The 19148-nt window shown below is 45.2% G+C and overlaps 1 protein-coding gene across 1 annotated transcript in view; it reads right to left on the minus strand.

Annotated features, from left to right (window-relative positions):
• LOC137341349 (ran GTPase-activating protein 1-like) overlaps positions 1-19148 on the minus strand; it is a 469769-nt gene that overhangs the window by 41531 nt on the left and 409090 nt on the right. Inside the window, exon 9 of the mRNA XM_068004471.1 lies at positions 1613-1697. Coding sequence (XP_067860572.1) covers positions 1613-1697 — 85 coding nt within the window. The remainder of the gene's footprint in view (positions 1-1612; positions 1698-19148) is intronic.

Here is a 19148-nt window from a genome sequence, read left to right on the forward strand (position 1 = left end):
AGTCCCACTGAGGGAGGCTTTGTGTTGGAGTGCAGTGTCAGTGAATTTCCCTGGAAATTGCTGGGTGGTTCCTAGATTATGGGGGTAGAAAATTGTCTCAGGCAGTAGGGGCGGTCGCCCAAAAACACACCTTTGATGACTTCAGTGGAACTGAATAACGGGTGTGTAACGGGCGGGGCGTGTAACGGGCGGGGCGTGTAACGGGCGGTCGATGCGATATCACTAAAAGCAGATTTCGACCCCTGTGTCTGTTGTGTCTTGTTTAAGTCATGTGGAAACCACATTAAATTGAAGGGAGCTCTGGACCCAGCACGAGTCACGATCCACAGTATCAGCAGCAATTGAAAACACCCTTGCATTGCAAATTTCATTTTCTGCCCCTGGGCCTCTGCTTGACAAAATCTGTAAAACTCATAAATGCAGTCAGCAAACCCAATGGCTCATTAAAACAGTTACCTGTGAAGGTGATAGGGCAAGTTGATAAGGTGGTTAAGAAAGTGTATGGGATACTTGGCTTTGTAAATAGGGGCACTGAATGCAAAAACAAGAAAGTCATGCTAAACCTTTACCTAAATCTAACAGAGGGTATTCAGAATTATGAGGAGTTCTGATAGAGCCAGTCGGGAGAAACTGTTTCCGCTGGCAAGTGGGTCGGCAACCAGAGGTCATAGATTTAAAATAATTGGCAAAAGAAATAGAGGGGAAAGGAGGAGACATTTTCCACATATAGGGCTGTTAACATCTGCAAAGGTTGGTGGAAGCAGATACCATAGGAACTTTCAAAAGGCAATTCGATATGTACTCGAACAGGACTAATTTGCGGGGTTATGGGGAAAAAACTGGGGTGTGGAACTAAATTGGACAGCTAGGCACGATGGTCTGAATGACTTCCTTCTGTGCTGTAAGACTGTATGATTGTATGATTCGTTGTTGCCCAGCTCTACTAGCTGTTATATGTACCACCGGTAGTTTAAGGAAAGACCACCTCTTCATCAGCAGGTGCAGTAGCTCTGCCTCGTTGGCATTACAGCCAGGGTATCGTTGGGGCCACTGCTATAATGTCAATGGAATGTAATGGCCGACCCTATGCCTGGCATATTCCATCCACCTATTGAACCTGATCCTTCTGTGGCTGGAGCTGGTAATTCCTCTTATCTCTCTCTTCCCCACCTCCCCCCCCCTCACCCACCCCAATGAAACGAGACAATGGCAGCCAGTTGTTCAACCACAGCTTGGATCCACGTTGGGGCTTCAGCATGGTGAGATATCCCAAGAGGTTTGCGGGGGACCGGGGGAAAGGGGAACATCAGACACCAAACAGGAGTTGGGAGATGAGCTCCAGGAAGTGACCGCAGATGTGGTGATGGAGATAGGCTTCGAAAAGGCTTTTGAAGCTGGGGAGAGATGCATCAAGGTGCAGGGGTTTGGGGAAGGAGCTCCAGATTTTAGGGCCTAAAGGTTCTATCACTAACGCTGGAGTGGGGGAGGGGATATTTTTAACATCTTATGATTCAAAAACAAACAAAAATGAAAAGTAATTTTTCACAATCCCAACCCCAGCAAAGCATCAAAACCAAAAAGACAATCACGAGCCAGGCAACAGTTGCCTTACCTTAAGGAGCACAGCACAGCTCCCTTCTGCAAGGACTCCAAAGTGTCACGTACCAGTGCACAGCCTTCCTGCCCCAGGCAGTTTCCTGAAAGAGAAACAAAATTAAGAGATCCATTTTCTCTCAGAGTGTACGATCGTGGCCCCCTTTCCCCTCCGAGAACGGTGGTCCTAGTCACGGGTTCGCAGGCCTGTGCTGTGAATTAAAATGTGGAGTACCCCAGTTAGGGAATTGAGTCAACTAGAGCTCTAATTTACCACTGAGGTGTGCAATACGTCAGCCCCAAGCCCATCTGCATTGCTCAATAACAATCTCCTTACTTTAGTAAAACTCTGCTCACCATAACGTGATTCAGTTAAAAGCTGAAATAGATTTGTTGCTACTTCAGTTACAAGCTAAAGAACCTTTTCCAATTGATAGATATGATAAGTCCATTGTGGGCCCAATGTAGAACTACACACACCAACTCATTTCTAAACATGTGTTTCCTGGTCTCTCTCATTTTACATTGAAAGTCTTGGGATACCTTTGAAATTTTTCTATTGTATTTCATGCACAATATTTGGCAGTTTGAACAAAAGTGCCTCAGGCAAGGAAGGTGTTTATAATTTACTCTGCACTGTAGCCTTCTCACAATCCCTGTTGTAAACTGCCAGGGAGTGACCAGAGTTATCTTCCTGGGAGAAGGGAAACTGGAGGCCAGACCTTTAAAACTAAAGAAACAGGGGAAAGGGATGGTGCTTGAGTTGGACAGTGAGCATTCACCTCTGGTGTTAGAACTGGACTGCCAGACAGTGAAGGACTGAATACTTTTAGTTGCTGATAAACTTTATTTACAGGGATTCACATTAACCCAATGCATTCCTCAGGTAACCTCTGCAAGACATGCCAGATCATCGACACAGATACCACCATCACACGAGAGGACACCACCCACCAGGTGCATGGTTCATACTCCTGTGACTCGGCCAACGTTGTCTACCTCATACGTTGCAGGAAAGGATGCCCCAGAGCATGGTGCATTGGCGAGACCATGCAGACGCTGCGACAACGGATGAACGGACACCGCGCAACAAGCGCCAAACAGGAGGGTTCCCTCCCAGTCGGGGAACACTTCAGCAGTCATGGACATTCATCCACCGACCTTCGGGTCAGCGTACTCCAAGGCGGCCTTCGAGACACACGACAACGCAAAATCGTCGAGCAGAAATTGATAGCCAAGTTCCGCACCCATGAGGACGGCCTCAACCGGGATCTTGGGTTCATGTCACGCTACACGTTACCCCACCAGCGAACAAATGTTATCTGTTTTTAATATAACGGGTCAGTTGCTGTCTTTTCTATGTTTCTACCTCTCTATCTCTGTTTTTTTTTTGTTTGTTGTTTTTTTTTGGTGATTTGTATATTCTGAGACCTTGCAGGTAACACCTGTCTGTCTGCACACTGATTGCCTTGGCAACGGGCAGTTGAAAAAACTGTCTGTAATCACCAAGCATTGTTCTGTGAATTATAAATGCGATTTCATTTCGAGGATTTCATTTCCACATCGTTCACCTGAGGAAGGAGGTAGCCTCCGAAAGCTTGTGAATTTAAAATAAAATTGCTGGACTATAACTTGGTGTTGTAAAATTGTTTACAATTGTCAACCCCAGTCCATCACCGGCATCTCCACATCATTCCACACACAAGCCCACACCCTCTCCCCAAGCATACTCCCTTGGGAGCCAGAGAGTTCCCAATTGCTCATGCACCCGAACACAATCATTCGTCAATTGATGCAATTCATTTATATACAATCAATATCTAGGACACTTGAAGCTGGCACAAAATGGCAATCTCAGTCACAGAGGGCATAAGGATGCTGGGGTGGGAGGGGGCTCCTTCACTCAATTAAGGAGCTCTGATTAGGCAGCTCAATGTAGAGTTTTACTGGGTGGGGGCTAGTGCACTGCGCCCACCGGAACTCTAAAATGGCATTGGAGTCCCATGTACATCATAGAACCCCCATTAACTTATGTTAATAAGGTGCCTGCCTGTTTCTAGTGGCTGCTTATTTCCTGTCCCGGACTAAAATGGGAGTGGGATAGATGTCAGTGGCAATGGGGCGGTAAGTCTTTGGTTTTTTTAGAAATGATTTTAGACTTGCTATCGTTGAAAAACGGGGCAGTAGTGGGATCAAAATCGGCCCCACAGTGTAAACGTGCCTCTGGACCGGTCAGCTCACAGACGAGACAGACATCGAGGACAACAAATAACTCAGCAGTGATAAATACACCTCTGTCCTCAAACAATTCAAACCCGACACTTAACAGCAGATCAAGAGCCAAGGAGATTGCCAAGTGTCTGTCTTTTTGGAAAAGGCCAAAGGGCCACGGTAAAGATTATTTTTGCAATAAAATGTTTGCGCTTAAGAATTTGGGGCTAAAATCTGTTCAGTTTGCCTTGTGACAAAAATACGTTTGTTCTGCAATTCACGGAACAACCATATCCTGCCACAAGACACGATGAAAGGATGCTGTTCTCCATCAACCCTGTCTGCCTCTGTTATTTGCAGTACTGCTACAAGCAGGTAATAAGAGCAGCAATTACGTGAGATTTAAGGTATTGCTGCAACAATATCACTCAGTTTTAGGCAGCGCTGCAACAGCTGGGAGATAAAATACTTCCCGAAGGGTGCACCACACCCAAAAATATTTTTTGGAAATCGCGATAAGAATTTGCTTTCAACCTCTTTCTAGTTCTTCTCGCTTTAAACAAAAGCAAACATTCAGGGAGGAAAAGGCCTCTGGAAGTTTTCTCAGTTTTATTTTTCTGACGTTTGTTTTGCATTTTTATTTCTAATTCTGTGTGTGCCCGGAGTGGAGAAAGAAGGAGCAGAAAACACAGCCCCACTGAGTCGTCCCCTTTCAGCAGTTTCCAGAGACTTTCCCTGTCTGATATTTCCTTCATGTCAGAGACTCTGCTCAGCACCTCCCAATGTGACACTAATCAAATCCGACACTTTGTTCCTTCCCTTCAGCCGGCTAGGCTCCCTGCTCTGGAATTCCCTCCCTAAAGCTCTCTCCTTCTCCAGCTCCTTAAAACTCACATCTGTCACCAAGCTGTCAGCCCTCCTAATAGCTCCTTCCTTGGCTCGACGTCTGCTTTTCTCCCTCACGCTTGTGTGAAGCTGCTTGGGGCATTTCTGTATGTTAAGGACACTAGATAAATTCTTCTTGTTGCTGTTGAAACAGAGCAAAGAGGGACTGGAATCTGATCCAGTCCCTAGGACTGAGGCAGTAAACTTTGATGGGTTAACATTGAGCACCAGTGCATCACTCCCATTTTCTTTGAATGCACTGTTTGATCAGAACACAGCAATGAAACTTCAGTGTGCCAACAAAAGATAGTATCCTTCATGTTTCATTGGTGAAACAACCTGGCAAATAAAACAGGTGAAATGGGACATTGATACAACAACTTGCATTTATATAGTGCCATTATATGGTGCCATTATATAGTGCCATTATACGGTGCCATTATACAGTGCCATTATATAGTGCCATTATACAGTGCCATTATATAGTGCCATTATACAGTGCCATTATATAGTGCCATTATACAGTGCCATTATATGGTGCCATTATACAGTGCCATTATATAGTGCCATTATACAGTGCCATTATATGGTGCCATTATACAGTGCCATTATATAGTGCCATTATATGGTGCCATTATATAGTGCCATTATACGGTGCCATTATATAGTGCCATTATACGGTGCCATTATACAGTGCCATTATATAGTGCCATTATATGGTGCCATTATATAGTGCCATTATACGGTGCCATTATATAGTGCCATTATATGGTGCCATTATATAGTGCCATTATATGGTGCCATTATATAGTGCCATTATATAGTGCCATTATATGGTGCCATTATACAGTGCCATTATATAGTGCCATTATATGGTGCCATTATATAGTGCCATTATACGGTGCCATTATACAGTGCCATTATATAGTGCCATTATATGGTGCCATTATATAGTGCCATTATACGGTGCCATTATATAGTGCCATTATATGGTGCCATTATATAGTGCCATTATATAGTGCCATTATATGGTGCCATTATATAGTGCCATTATATGGTGCCATTATATAGTGCCATTATACGGTGCCATTATATAGTGCCATTATACGGTGCCATTATACAGTGCCATTATATAGTGCCATTATACGGTGCCATTATATAGTGCCATTATACGGTGCCATTATACAGTGCCATTATATAGTGCCATTATACGGTGCCATTATATGGTGCCATTATACGGTGCCATTATATAGTGCCATTATATGGTGCCATTATATGGTGCCATTATATAGTGCCATTATACGGTGCCATTATACAGTGCCATTATATAGTGCCATTATATGGTGCCATTATATAGTGCCATTATACGGTGCCATTATATAGTGCCATTATATGGTGCCATTATATAGTGCCATTATATAGTGCCATTATATAGTGCCATTATATGGTGCCATTATATAGTGCCATTATATGGTGCCATTATATAGTGCCATTATACGGTGCCATTATATAGTGCCATTATACGGTGCCATTATACAGTGCCATTATATAGTGCCATTATATGGTGCCATTATATAGTGCCATTATACGGTGCCATTATATAGTGCCATTATATGGTGCCATTATATAGTGCCATTATATGGTGCCATTATATAGTGCCATTATATGGTGCCATTATACGGTGCCATTATATAGTGCCATTATAGCAACATAGGAACAGGAGTAGGCCATTCAGCCCCTCGTGCCTGCTCCGCCATTTGATAAGATCATGGCTGATCTGTGATCTAACTCCATATACCCGCCTTTGGCCCATATCCCTCAATACCTTTGATTGCCAAAAAGCTATCTATCTCAGATTTAAATTTAGCAATTGAGCTAATATCAATTGCCGTGTAGAAATGTTTTCTAATCTCACTCCTTAAAGGTCTGGCTCTAATTTTTAGACTGTGCCCCCTACTCCTAGAATCCCCAACCAGCGGAAATAGTTTCTCTCTATCCACTCTATCCGCTCCCCTTATCATCTTATAAACTTCGATCAGATCACCCCTTAACCTTCGAAACTCCAGAGAATACAACCCCAATTTGTGTAATCTCTCCTCGTAACTTAGCCCTTGAAGTCCGGGTATCATTCTAGTAAACCTACGCTGCACTCCCTCCAAAGCCAATATGTCCTTCCAAAGGTGCGGTGCCCAGAACTGCTCACAGTACTCCAGGTGTGGTCTAACCAGGGTTTTGTATAGCTGCAGCATAACCTCTGCCTGCTTGTACTCTAGATATAAAGGCCAGCATTCCATTAGCCTTATTGATTATTTTCTGCACCTGTTCATGACACTTCAATGATCTATGTACCTGAACCCCTAGGTCCCTTTGGACATCCACTGTTTTTAACTTTTTACCATTTAGAAAGTATCCTGTTCTATCCTTTTTTGATCCAAAGTGGATGACCTCACATTTGTGTCCATTGAATTCCTTTTGCCCATTCACCATATCTATCAACATCGCTTTGTAATTTTATGTTTTCATCTACACTGCTTACAATGCCACCAATCTTTGTGTCATTGGCAAACTTAGATATGATACTTTTTATGCCTTCATCTAAGTCGTTAATAAATATTGTGAATAATTGAGGCCCCAAGGCATATCCCTGCGGGACTCCACTAGTCACATCCTGCCAATGTGAGTACCTACCCATTATCCCTGCTCTCTGTCGCCTTTTGCTCAGCCAACTTCCTAACCAAGTCCGTACTTTTCCCTCGATTCCATGGGCTTCTATCTTAGCTAACAGTCTCTTATGTGGGACCTTATCAAATGCCTTCTGGAAGTCCATATAAATAACATCCATTGACATTCCCCTGTCCACTACTTTAGTCACCTCTTCAAAGAATTCAATCAGGTTTGTCAGGCACGACCTACCTTTCACAAATCCATGCTGGCTCTCTGATTAACTGAAAATTCTCGAGGTGTTCAGTCACCCTATCCTTAATTATAGACTCCAGCATTTTCCCCACAACAGATGTTAGGCTAACTGGTCTATAATTCCCTGGTTTCCCTCTCTCTCCTTTCTTAAAAAGCGGAGTGACATGTGCAATTTTCCAATCCAGAGGGACAAGTTCCTGGATCTAGAGAACTTTGAAAGATTATAGTTAGGGCATCTGCAATGTGCTCACCTACTTCCTTCAAAACCCTGGGATGGAAACCATCTGGTCCTGGGGATTTGTCACTCTTTAGTGCTATTATTTTCTTCATTACTGTTGCTTTACTTATCTTAATTTTATCGAGTCCCTGTCCCCGATTCAATATTAGTTTTCTTGGGATTTCTGGCATGCTATCCTCTTTTTCTACTGTAAATACTGACGCAAAGTAATTGTTCAACATGTCCGCCATTTCCCCATTGTCAATGACAATATCCCCACTTTCAGTTTTTAAGGGGCCAACACTGCTCCTGACCACCCTCTTTTTCCTAATGTAACTATAAAAGTTCTTCGTACTGGTTTTGATATCCCTTGCAAGTTCCTTTTCATACTCTCTTTTTGTAGCTCTTACTATCTGTTTTGTGACCCTTTGTTCATCTTTGTATCTTTCTCATTCGCCAGGATCTGTGCCATTTTTTGCCTTTTTGTATGCCCTTTCCTTATGTCTTATACTGTCCCTTACCTCTTTAGTTGTCCATGGCTGTTTTTTTTTGGCAAGTAGAGTTCTTGCCCCTCAGGGGTATAAACCTATTCTGTATCACGTTAAATGTTTCTTTAAACATTTCCCACTGATCATCAGTCGTTTTACCCATTAACAGATTTGCCCAGTTTACTGTGGACAGTCTCTGTCTCATCCCATTGAAGTCGGCCTTACCCAAGTCTAGAATCTTAGCAGCTGACTCACTTTTTTCCCTTTCAAACACTACATTGAACTCGATCATGTTATGATCGCTATTGGATGGATGTTCACGCACAGTTAAGCCGTTAACTAAATCTGGTTCATTACTCATTACTAAATCTAGTATGGCTTGCCCCCTTGTTGTCTCTAGGACATACTGCTGCAGAAAATTATCCCGGACACACTCAAGAAATTCACTACCTTTCTGACAGTTGCTTGTCTGCTTTTCCCAATTTATGTGAAGGTTAAAGTCCCCCATTAAGACCACTATGCCTTTCTTACACGCTTGTCTAATCTCTGCATTTATACAATCTAGCACTTCAGAGCTGCTGCCAGGGGTCCTATACACAATTCCCACTATAGTCTTAGATCCTTTCCTATTTCTCAATTCAACCCATAAGGTCTCTGTTGGCTGCTTACCTCTCGTTATATCTTCCTTTATCATTGAAGTGATTTCATCTCTAATCATTAAGGCTACTCCTCCCCCTCTTCCATTTTCCCTGTCTCTCCTGTAGACCTTATAACCTGGTATATTTAGTTCCCAATCCTGACCATCCTGCAGCCATGTCTCAGTAATAGCTATCATATCATACCCTCCAATTTGAATTTGAACCTGTAGTTCATTTAATTTATTCCTTATACTCCGTGCATTTGTATACAGAACTCTTAGTTGGGCCACACACCCTAGCCTGACCTTCAGCTTTGATGCTGGGTTAATCGCCTTACGCCTTCTAGTTTTCACTTTATCTGTAGTGTCTAAAGTACACTTTCTTTCTGCTGCTCGATGCTTTTCCCTTTCACTTGTTCTTGAACAACTGTTTGTACTATTTGTATTGTAAATTTCCCCTGGGTCTTCCCCTCTCTTGCTGCTCTCATTATATGGTGCCATTGTATAGTGCCATTATATGGTGCCATTATATAGTGCCATTATATGGTGCCATTATGTAGTGCCATTATGTAGTGCCATTATATGGTGCCATTGTATGGTGCCATTATGTAGTGCCATTATATGGTGCCATTATACAGTGCAATTATATGGTGCCATTATATGGTGCCATTATGTAGTGCCATTATGTAGTGCCATTATATAGTGCCATTATATGGTGCCATTGTATGGTGCCATTATACAGTGCAATTATATGGTGCCATTATATGGTGCCATTGTATGGTGCCATTATACAGTGCAATTATATGGTGCCATTATATGGTGCCATTATACAGTGCAATTATATAGTGCCATTAACATAGTAAAACGTCCCAAGGCGCTTAACAGGAGCGTCATCAGACAAAATCTGACACCGAGCCATATAAGGAGATATTAGGACAAGTAACCAAAAGCTTGGTCAAAGATGCAGGTTTTAAGGAGCGCTTTAAAGTAGGAGAGAGAGATTTAGGGAGGGAATTCTCGAGCTTAAGGCCTAAGCAGCTGAATTTTAAAATCGAGGTGTTGCCGGACCGGGAGCCAACGTAGGTCATCGAGCACAAAATAAACTAGCCCAGGCTGCACCAAAATATAAAGTGTAAGTTTCTGTAAAAAAAATGTTTCAAGTGCTATTTGATCAATCAAATATATATGTGTATATATACGTGTATGTATAATATATGTGTGTGCATACATGGCAGAAGCCAGCACAGAAAATAACATATCGGCAAGGCCTGTATCACCCACGATGCATGATTGATGGAGAAATGAGAAAATAATAAATGCTTTTGAGTTCATAGTATTGCAACCGGTCACAATTGGAGAGGTAGCAACGTATGTATCAAAGGAGAGGTGAATTAGCCTCCAATAAGGAACTACTAAGGACAGAGTAGAACAATGAATCCAGCCTCAGCAGTCAGCAAGTCACAGGACTTGCATTAAACCCATGCCTTTCATGGCTCCAAAAGGTCCCAAAACACTTCATAGCCAACAAATTGCTTTTGAAGTGAAGTCACAGTTGCATTTGCTGTCAAACACAGCAGCTGCTTTGAGCACAGCAAGGTCCCACAAACTGTAAATTAAGTAAGTGACCAGTTAATCTGTTTTGGTGATCTTGGTTTGAGGTATAAATGTTGTCAGGGCACCGAGGAGAACTCCCCCGCCCCTTTGTTGAATAGTGGCCGTGGGATCTTTTACATCTACCTGAACAGACAGACGGGGCCTCGGTTCAACACCTCATCTGAAGACGGCACCTCTGGCAATGTGGGACTCTCTCAGTACTGCACTGAGGTGTCAGCCCAGATTGTGTGCTCAAGTCCTTCGAGCGGAGTTTGAACCAAGGTGAAAGTGCTACCACTGAACCAAACTGATAGAACCAAAGATAGAAACCAAATTGCTCCAAATATTTTTTTAAAAAATGATCAGCTGGCTCACATCCTTCACATCACAGATATCAAACTAGCTACAGATAATTTTAAAAAAAAGCCCAGTCATTGACCTGGAGCCTGAAATTTACAAGCAGTTATAACTGCCTCAGCAGTTTCTAAGCAGCTACAATTCCCAGATTTGCCTATTTAGAGCAGTAAAAAAGAAGAAAACGTCTTGCATTTATATAGCACCTTTCACAACCTCAGGATATCCCAAAGCGCTCCACAGCCAATGAAGTACTTTTGAAGTGTAGTCACTGTTGTAATGTAGGAAACACAGCAGCCAATTTGCGCATAGCAAGATCCCACAAACAGCAATGTGATAACAATTAGATAATCTGTTATAGTGACGTTGGTTGAGGGATAAATACTGGCTCAGGACACCGGGGAGAACTCCCCTGCTCTTCTTCAAAATAGTGTCCGCAGGATCTTTTACATCCACCTGAGAGGGCAGACGGGGCCTCGGTTTAACATCTCATTCGAAAGACGGCACTTCCGACAGGGCAGCACTCCCTCAGTACTGCACTGGGAGCGTCGGCCTAGATTTTGTGCTCAAGTCTCTGGAGTGGGACTCGAACCCACGACTTCTGACTCAGAGGCGAGAGTGCTGCCCACTGAGCCAGGCTGACACTTTTAAAGTGATGTTAAAGGGACCAGCCAGTTTAGCAGCCGAGCATCATATGTCCTCCAGACTACAAATATGTGTTGCTAGTTTGAAAAAGCCCCACAGCTAGCACATTTTCTTCAAACTATGACCTACATGTCCCGCCAGTCAAGTTTTATATTGCACAAATTGCCTTGGATGTCAGTACACTAAACTAAACGCAGCGGGGACGGGGCTCAGTCATGCTACATTCAAATTCTGGGATGACATTCAGGAAAAGAATATCTACAGTTCATATCTGTACATCACAAAACACCCAAGGATTGTTTTAAATAAAGAAACCTATTGGGAAACATGTGATTATCATCTTCATGTTACTTTCAGCCCATCACGGGTTATTGTCTTAGGTCTCACAACACGTGCTAGGTGAAATGCTTCAGGCAAAGTGTCAATAATTCCAACCAGCACACAGTGAGATAAATCTTTCTGAGGACAGTGTAATAAGAATAGATAGCAGGCTGTGGTGTGACCTACGTAAAGGCTCTATGGGGAAAGGCCACCCTATAAAGCCACCCCACCTTGTATTGCACTGTACATCATGAATCATAAGGAATATACTGTGTTTGAATTGTAATATTGAGATCGCATTGTGTATGATCTGTAATGTTTTGGTTTGAATTGTACGGGTTTGAAATTGTGATATTTACATTGAACTGTGTGTATCTTAAAATTCTATGAAATAAAGTATATTTTGAAATTTAAAAAAGATAGCAGGCTATGTGTGGCTGCCTCAGGATGTGTGTGGAACCCCAGAACGCAAACACCAAGGGGGTGATTTTAAACCCCAAGAAAGGGTGGGTTGGGGGCGGGTGGGAGTTGAGAATAGTTTTATTGGGTCGCAACCGCAAAATTTTCAGATTTTGCATTCCCAGGGGGAAGCCTGTACATTTTTCACGCCGACGTTAAACCCGGAAATAAAGCCGGGTTGCGGTCGCGACCCAAAAAACAACTATTTTCAACTCTCACCTGCCCTCAACCCACCCATTCTTGGGGTTTAAAATCACCCCCCAAGTGTCGCTACGTACTGAGTTTCTACCTGTCCAACACACTGAGAAGGCTGGGTCTGGCCACACTGGCCGAGCAGGCGCAGGGCGTCCCATCCAGTTGCACCGTTCCCCCCTCCACCTGTCCCAGGTGGAGAAGTTCCTGAGGAGGAACCCCTTCGACCACAAGGCTGTCAGACAGTGGTCGACACGAAACGTTCTGAGAGTCCTGCAAGGAAAGGAGAGGGTGGACTCGATCGGATTTCTTCCCTGACCAGGCGGTCGATGCCATTTGGCAGAGCGTCTAGTCCCCGGAACTGACCAACAGGCACCAGGATGTAACCTGGATGGTGGTGAAAAAGACCCTCCCGGTGCGGTCCTTCCAACACGCACGGAATCTCAGCCCTCGAGGCTGCGGCGGGGAGGAGACTGTCGTCCACCTCCTGATGGGCTGCCCCTTCGCACAGAGGGTGTGGAGGGCGATGTGTTGGTATCTGTCCTGGTTCATCCCAAACAGTTCGTTAACACAGGACGCTGTGCCCTACGGGCTGTTCCCCGGGACGCACCCCGAGACAGATATCACCTGCGGCTGGAAGACCATCAACTCGGTGAAGGAGGCCCTTTGGCCCGCCCGAAACCTGCTGGTCTTCCAGCTGTCCACGACCAAGTGCTGCCGACTGGCACACTCCAAGGTCCAGGAGTACGTGCTGTGGGACGCACTGAAGTGAGGTGCAGCCGATACAAAGGCTCTATGGGGGAAGGCCACCGTGTAAGGCCACGCCACCTTGCATTGTACACCATGAATCATAAGAAATACTGTGTTTGCACTGTAATATTGGGATCGTATTGTATTGGTTTGAACTGTATTGGTTTGGAATTGTGATATTTACATTGAACTGTGTGTAATTCTGTGAAATAAAGTATATTTTGAAATTTAAAAAAAGATAGCAGGCTGGGACAGAAAATAAATACTGCGGCATAGGCCTTGGTTTGCCTATATTGATACAGCAGCAATGTATTATTAATAGCTGCTGTGTTCATCTATTTTATGTCTACGGTGACATCTAGAACCAATATTTTTACTTGAATGAAATATTTGTGACCTTCTGCAGAAATTGTTTGAGCATCCTGATATTCCTGATATGGATTTACAATTCTTCAACCCTGGATCATGAAAGGAAACAATGCAGATTGAATCTCAAGCCTTTCACCACACATACCCATTTCATGAGTCACTGACTGACTGTCAGTAGACTCAGGCTGCGATGGGGTAAAACGAAAGGCTTGCATTTCTATAGCGCCTTTCACGACCTCAGGACATCTCAAAGCACTTTACAGCCAATGAAGTACTTTTGAAGTGTAGTCACTGTTGTAATGTAGGTAATGAGGAAGGCAATTTGCGCACAGCAAGATCCCACAAACAGCAATGTGATAATGACAAGCTAATTTTCTTTTAGTGATGTTGGATGAGGGATAAATATTGGCCAGGACACTGGGGAGAACTCCCCTGCTCTTCTTTGAAATAGTGGCCGTCGGATCTTTTATGTCCACCTGAGGGGGGCAGACAGGGCCTCGGGTTTAACATCTCATCCGAAAGACGGCACCTCCGACAGTGCAGCACCTCGCTCAGTACTGCACTGGGAGTGTCGGCCTGGATTTTGTGCTCAAGTCTCTGGAGTGGGACTCGAACCCATGACCTTCTGACTCAGAGGTCGGGGATAAGGACTGCGAATCGTGTTAGGGAATGGGCTTGTGACAGTCATCATTAAGTGAAGTTGATGTCCCAAGTACCCCAGTGTAGGAGGGCAGAGGAAAAGTATTGGAAAGGGGGAAAGCCAGATGGCCTAAATGAACTGCCTGGTGCAATACTGAACCATACAGACCCCTTGTTTGATCTCAGGTTTCGGCTGAGTTACCCAAAGAATGCTGAGCTATAAAGTCAAAACAGTAGAGTACAAGTCAGAGGAAGTAGTGATCAAATTGTACGGGCCTCTGGTCAGACCAGAGCTTGAGCACTGCATCCAATTCTGGTCAATGAGGCACAAGCGAGACATTCAAGCGCTGGAGGGAGTGTAGGGAGCAGCAACAAGACTGATCCCTGGTGTAAGAGGTTTGAGCTACGAAGAAAGAATCGAGAGCCTCAGGCTTTTCAGCCTTGTAAGCAGGTGACAGGAGAGACGATCCTACTGAGGTGCATGAGACAGTAAACTGTATCACAAAATTACTTTGATAAAGTGCAGCATAATCGGCCTGTCATCAAGATTGAAGCCCATGGAATAAATGGAGCAGTTACAGCATGGATACAACATTGGCTAAGTAACAGGAAACAGAGAGTAGTGGTGAATGGCTGCTTTTCAGACTGGAGGGAGGTGTACAGTGGTGTTCCCCAGGGTCGGTGCTGGGACCACTGCTTTTCTTGATACATATTAATGACTTGGACTTTTTTTTTTATTCGTTCACGGGATGTGGGCTTCGCTGGCGAGGCCAGCATTTATTGCCCATCCCTAATTGCCCTTGAGAAGGTGGTGGTGAGCCGCCTTCTTGAACCGCTGCAGTCCGTGTGGTGACGGTTCTCCCACAGTGCTGTTAGGAAGGGAGTTCCAGGATTTTGACCCAGTGACGATGAAGGAACGGCGATATATTTCCAAGTCGGGATGGTGTGTGACTTGGTGAGGAACGTGCAGGTGGTGTTGTTCCCATGTACCTGCTGCTCTTGTCCTTCTAGGTGGTAGAGGTCGCGGGTTTGGGAGGTGCTGTCGAAGAAGCCTTGGCAAGTTGCTGCAGTGCATCCTGTGGATGGTACACACTGCAGCCACAGTGCACCGGTGGTGAAGGGAGTGAATGTTTAGGGTGGTGGATGGGGTGCCAATCAAGCGGGCTGCTTTATCTTGGATGGTGTCGAGCTTCTTGAGTGTTGTTGGAGCTGCACTCATCCAGGCAAGTGGAGAGTATTCCATCACATTCCTGACTTGTGCCTTGTAGATGGTGGAAAGGCTTTGGGGAGTCAGGAGGTGAGTCACTCGCCGCAGAATACCCAGCCTCTGACCTGCTCTCGTAGCCACAGTATTTATATGGCTGGTCCAGTTAAGTTTCTGGTCAATGGTGACCCCCAGGATGTTGATTGTGGGGGATTCGGCGATGGTAATGCCGTTGATGGTAATGCTGTTAGACTCTCTTTTGTTGGAGATGGTCATTGCCTGGCACTTGTCTGGCGCGAATGTTACTTGCCACTTATCAGCCCAAGCCTGGATGTTGTCCAGGTCTTGCTGCATGCGGGCTCGGACTGCTTCATTATTTGAGGGGTTGCGAATGGAACTGAACACTGTGCAGTCATCAGCGAACATCCCCATTTCTGACCTTATGATGGAGGGAAGGTCATTGATGAAGCAGCTGAAGATGGTTGGGCCTAGGACACTGCCCTGAGGAACTCCTGCAGCAATGTCCTGGGGCTGAGATGATTGGCCTCCAACAACCACTACCATCTTCCTTTGTGCTAGGTATGACTCCAGCCACTGGAGAGTTTTCCCCCTGATTCCCATTGACTTCAATTTTACTAGGGCTCCTTGGTGCCACACTCGGTCAAATGCTGCCTTGATGTCAAGGGCAGTCACTCTCACCTCACCTCTGGAATTCAGCTCTTTTGTCCATGTTTGGACCAGGGCTGTAATGAGGTCTGGAGCCGAGTGGTCCTGGCGGAACCCAAACTGAGCATCGGTGAGCAGGTTATTGGTGAGTAAGTGCCGCTTGATAGCACTGTCGACGACACCTTCCATCACTTTGCTGATGATTGAGAGTAGACTGATGGGGCGGTAATTGGCCGGATTGGATTTGTCCTGCTTTTTGTGGACAGGACATACCTGGGCAATTTTCCACATTGTCGGGTAGATGCCAGTGTTGTAGCTGTACTGGAACAGCTTGGTGAGAGGCGCAGCTAGTTCTGGAGCAGAAGTCTTCAGCACTACAGCTGGGATGTTGTCGGGGCCCAAAGCCTTTGCTGTATCCAGTGCACTCAGCCATTTCTTGATATCACGTGGAGTGAATCGAATTGGCCGAAGACTGGCTTCCGTGATGGTGGGGATATCGGGAGGAGGCCGAGATGGATCATCCACTCGGCACTTCTGGCTGAAGATGGTTGCAAATGCTTCAGCCTTGTCTTTTGCACTCACGTGCTGGACTCCGCCATCATTGAGGATGGGGATGTTTGCAGAGCCTCCTCCTCCCGTTAGTTGTTTAATTGTCCACCACCATTCACGACTGGATGTGGCAGGACTGCAGAGCTTTGATCTGATCCGTTGGTTGTGGAATCGCTTAGCTCTGTCTATAGCATGTTGCTTCCGCTGTTTAGCATGCATGTAGTCCTGAGTTGTAGCTTCACCAGGTTGGCACCTCATTTTTAGGTACGCCTGGTGCTGCTCCTGGCATGCTCTTCTACACTCCTCATTGAACCAGGGTTGATCCCCTGGCTTGTTGGTAATGGTAGAGTGAGGAATATGCCGGGCCATGAGGTTACAGATTGTGCTGGAATACAATTCTGCTGCTGCTGATGGCCCACAGCGCCTCATGGATGCCCAGTTTTGAGCTGCTGGATCTATTCTGAATCTATCCCATTTAGCACGGTGGTAGTGCCACACAACACGTTGGATGGTGTCCTCAGTGCGAAGACGGGACTTCATCTCCACGAGGTCTGTGCGGTGGTCACTCCTACCAATACTGTCATGGACAGATGCATTTGCGACAGGTAGATTGGTGAGGACGAGGTCAAGTAAGTTTTTCCCTCGTGTTGGTTCGCTCACCACCTGCCGCAGGCCCAGTCTCGCAGCTATGTCCTTCAGGACTCGGCCAGCTCGGTCAGTGGTGGTGCTACCGAGCCACTCTTGGTGATGGACATTGAAGTCCCCCTCCCAGAGTACATTCTGTGCCCTTGCTACCCTCAGTGCTTCCTCCAAGTGGTGCTCAACATGGAGGAGGACTGATTCATCAGCTGAGGGAGGACGGTAGGTGGTAATCAGCAGGAGGTTTCCTTGCCCATGTTTGACCTGATGCCATGAGATTTCATGGGGTTCAGAGTCAATGTTGAGGACTCCCAGGGCCGCTCCCTCCTGACTGTATATCACTGTACCGCCACCTCTGCTGGGTCTGTCCTGCCGGTGGGACAGGACATACCCAGGGATGGTGATGGAAGAGTCTGGGACGTTGGCTGAAAGATATGATTCTGTGAGTATGGCTATGTCAGGCTGTTGCTTGACTAGTCTGTGGGACAGCTCTCCCAATTTTGGCACAAGTCCCCAGACGTTAGTGAGGAGGACCTTGCAGGGTCGACTGGGCTTGGTGTTTTGCTGTTGTCGTGTCCGGTGCCTAGTGGTCCGATGCCGGGTGGTCCGTCCGGTTTTATTCTTATTATGACTTTTCGTAGCGAGATTTTACAACTGAGTGGCTTGCTAGGCCATTTCAGAGAGCAATTAAGAATCAACCACATTGCTGTGGGTCTGGAGTCACATATAGGCCAGACCGGGTAAGGGCAGCAGGCTTCCTTCCCTAAAGGACATTAGTGAACCAGATGGGTTTTTACGACAATCCGGTAGTTTCATGGCCATCATTACTGATACTAGTATTTTAATTCCAGATTTTATTTAATTAATTGAATTTAATTAATTAATTGAATTTAAATTCACCAGCTGCAGTGGCGGGATTTGAACTCATAACCACTATGTTACCGTACCCGTTAGGGCACAATTTCCAAATTTGCAGATGACACAAAACTTGGAAGTGAGGAGGATAGTGATAGGCTTCAAGAGGATATAGACAGGCTGGTGGCATGGGCGGACACGTGGCAGATGAAATTTAACGCAGAAAAATGCGAATTGATACATTTCGGTAGGAAGAATGAGGAGAGACAATATAAACTAGAAGGCACAACTCTAAAAGGGGTACAGGAACAGAGAGATCTGGGGGTATATGTGCACAAATCATTGAAGGTGGCAGGGCAGGTTGAGAAAGTGGACAAAAAAGCATAAGGAATCCTGGGTTTTAGAAATAGAGGCATAGAGTACAAAAGCAAGGAAGTCACGATGAACCTTTTTAAAACACTGGATCGGCCACAGCTGGAGTATTGTGTCCAGTTCTGGGCACCGCACTTTGCGAAAGATGTGAAAGCCTTAAATTGAGTGCAGAAGAGATGTACTAGAATGATTCCAGGGATGAGGGACTTCAGTTATGTGGATAGACTGGAGAAGCTGGGGTTGTTCTCCTTGGAACTGAGAAGGTTGAGAGGAGATTTGACAGAGGTATTCAAAATGAAGGGTCGAGACAGAGTAGATAGAGAGAAACTGTTCCCATTGGCGGAAGGGTCAACAACCAGAGGACATAGGTTTAAGGTGATTGGCAAAGGAACCAAAGGCGACATGAGGAAAAACTTTTTTACACAGCGAGTGGTTAGGATCTGGAATACACTGCCCGAGGGAGTGGTGGAGGCAGATTCAATCATGGCCTTTAAAAGGAACTGGATAAGTACTTGAAAGGAAAAAATTTGCAGGGCTACGGGGATAGGACGGGGGAGTGGGACTAGCTGGATTGCTCTTGCATAGAGCCGGCAC

Source organism: Heptranchias perlo, chromosome 23 (assembly GCF_035084215.1).
Source record: "Heptranchias perlo isolate sHepPer1 chromosome 23, sHepPer1.hap1, whole genome shotgun sequence".
In the NCBI taxonomy this organism is placed as follows: Eukaryota; Metazoa; Chordata; class Chondrichthyes; order Hexanchiformes; family Hexanchidae; genus Heptranchias; species Heptranchias perlo.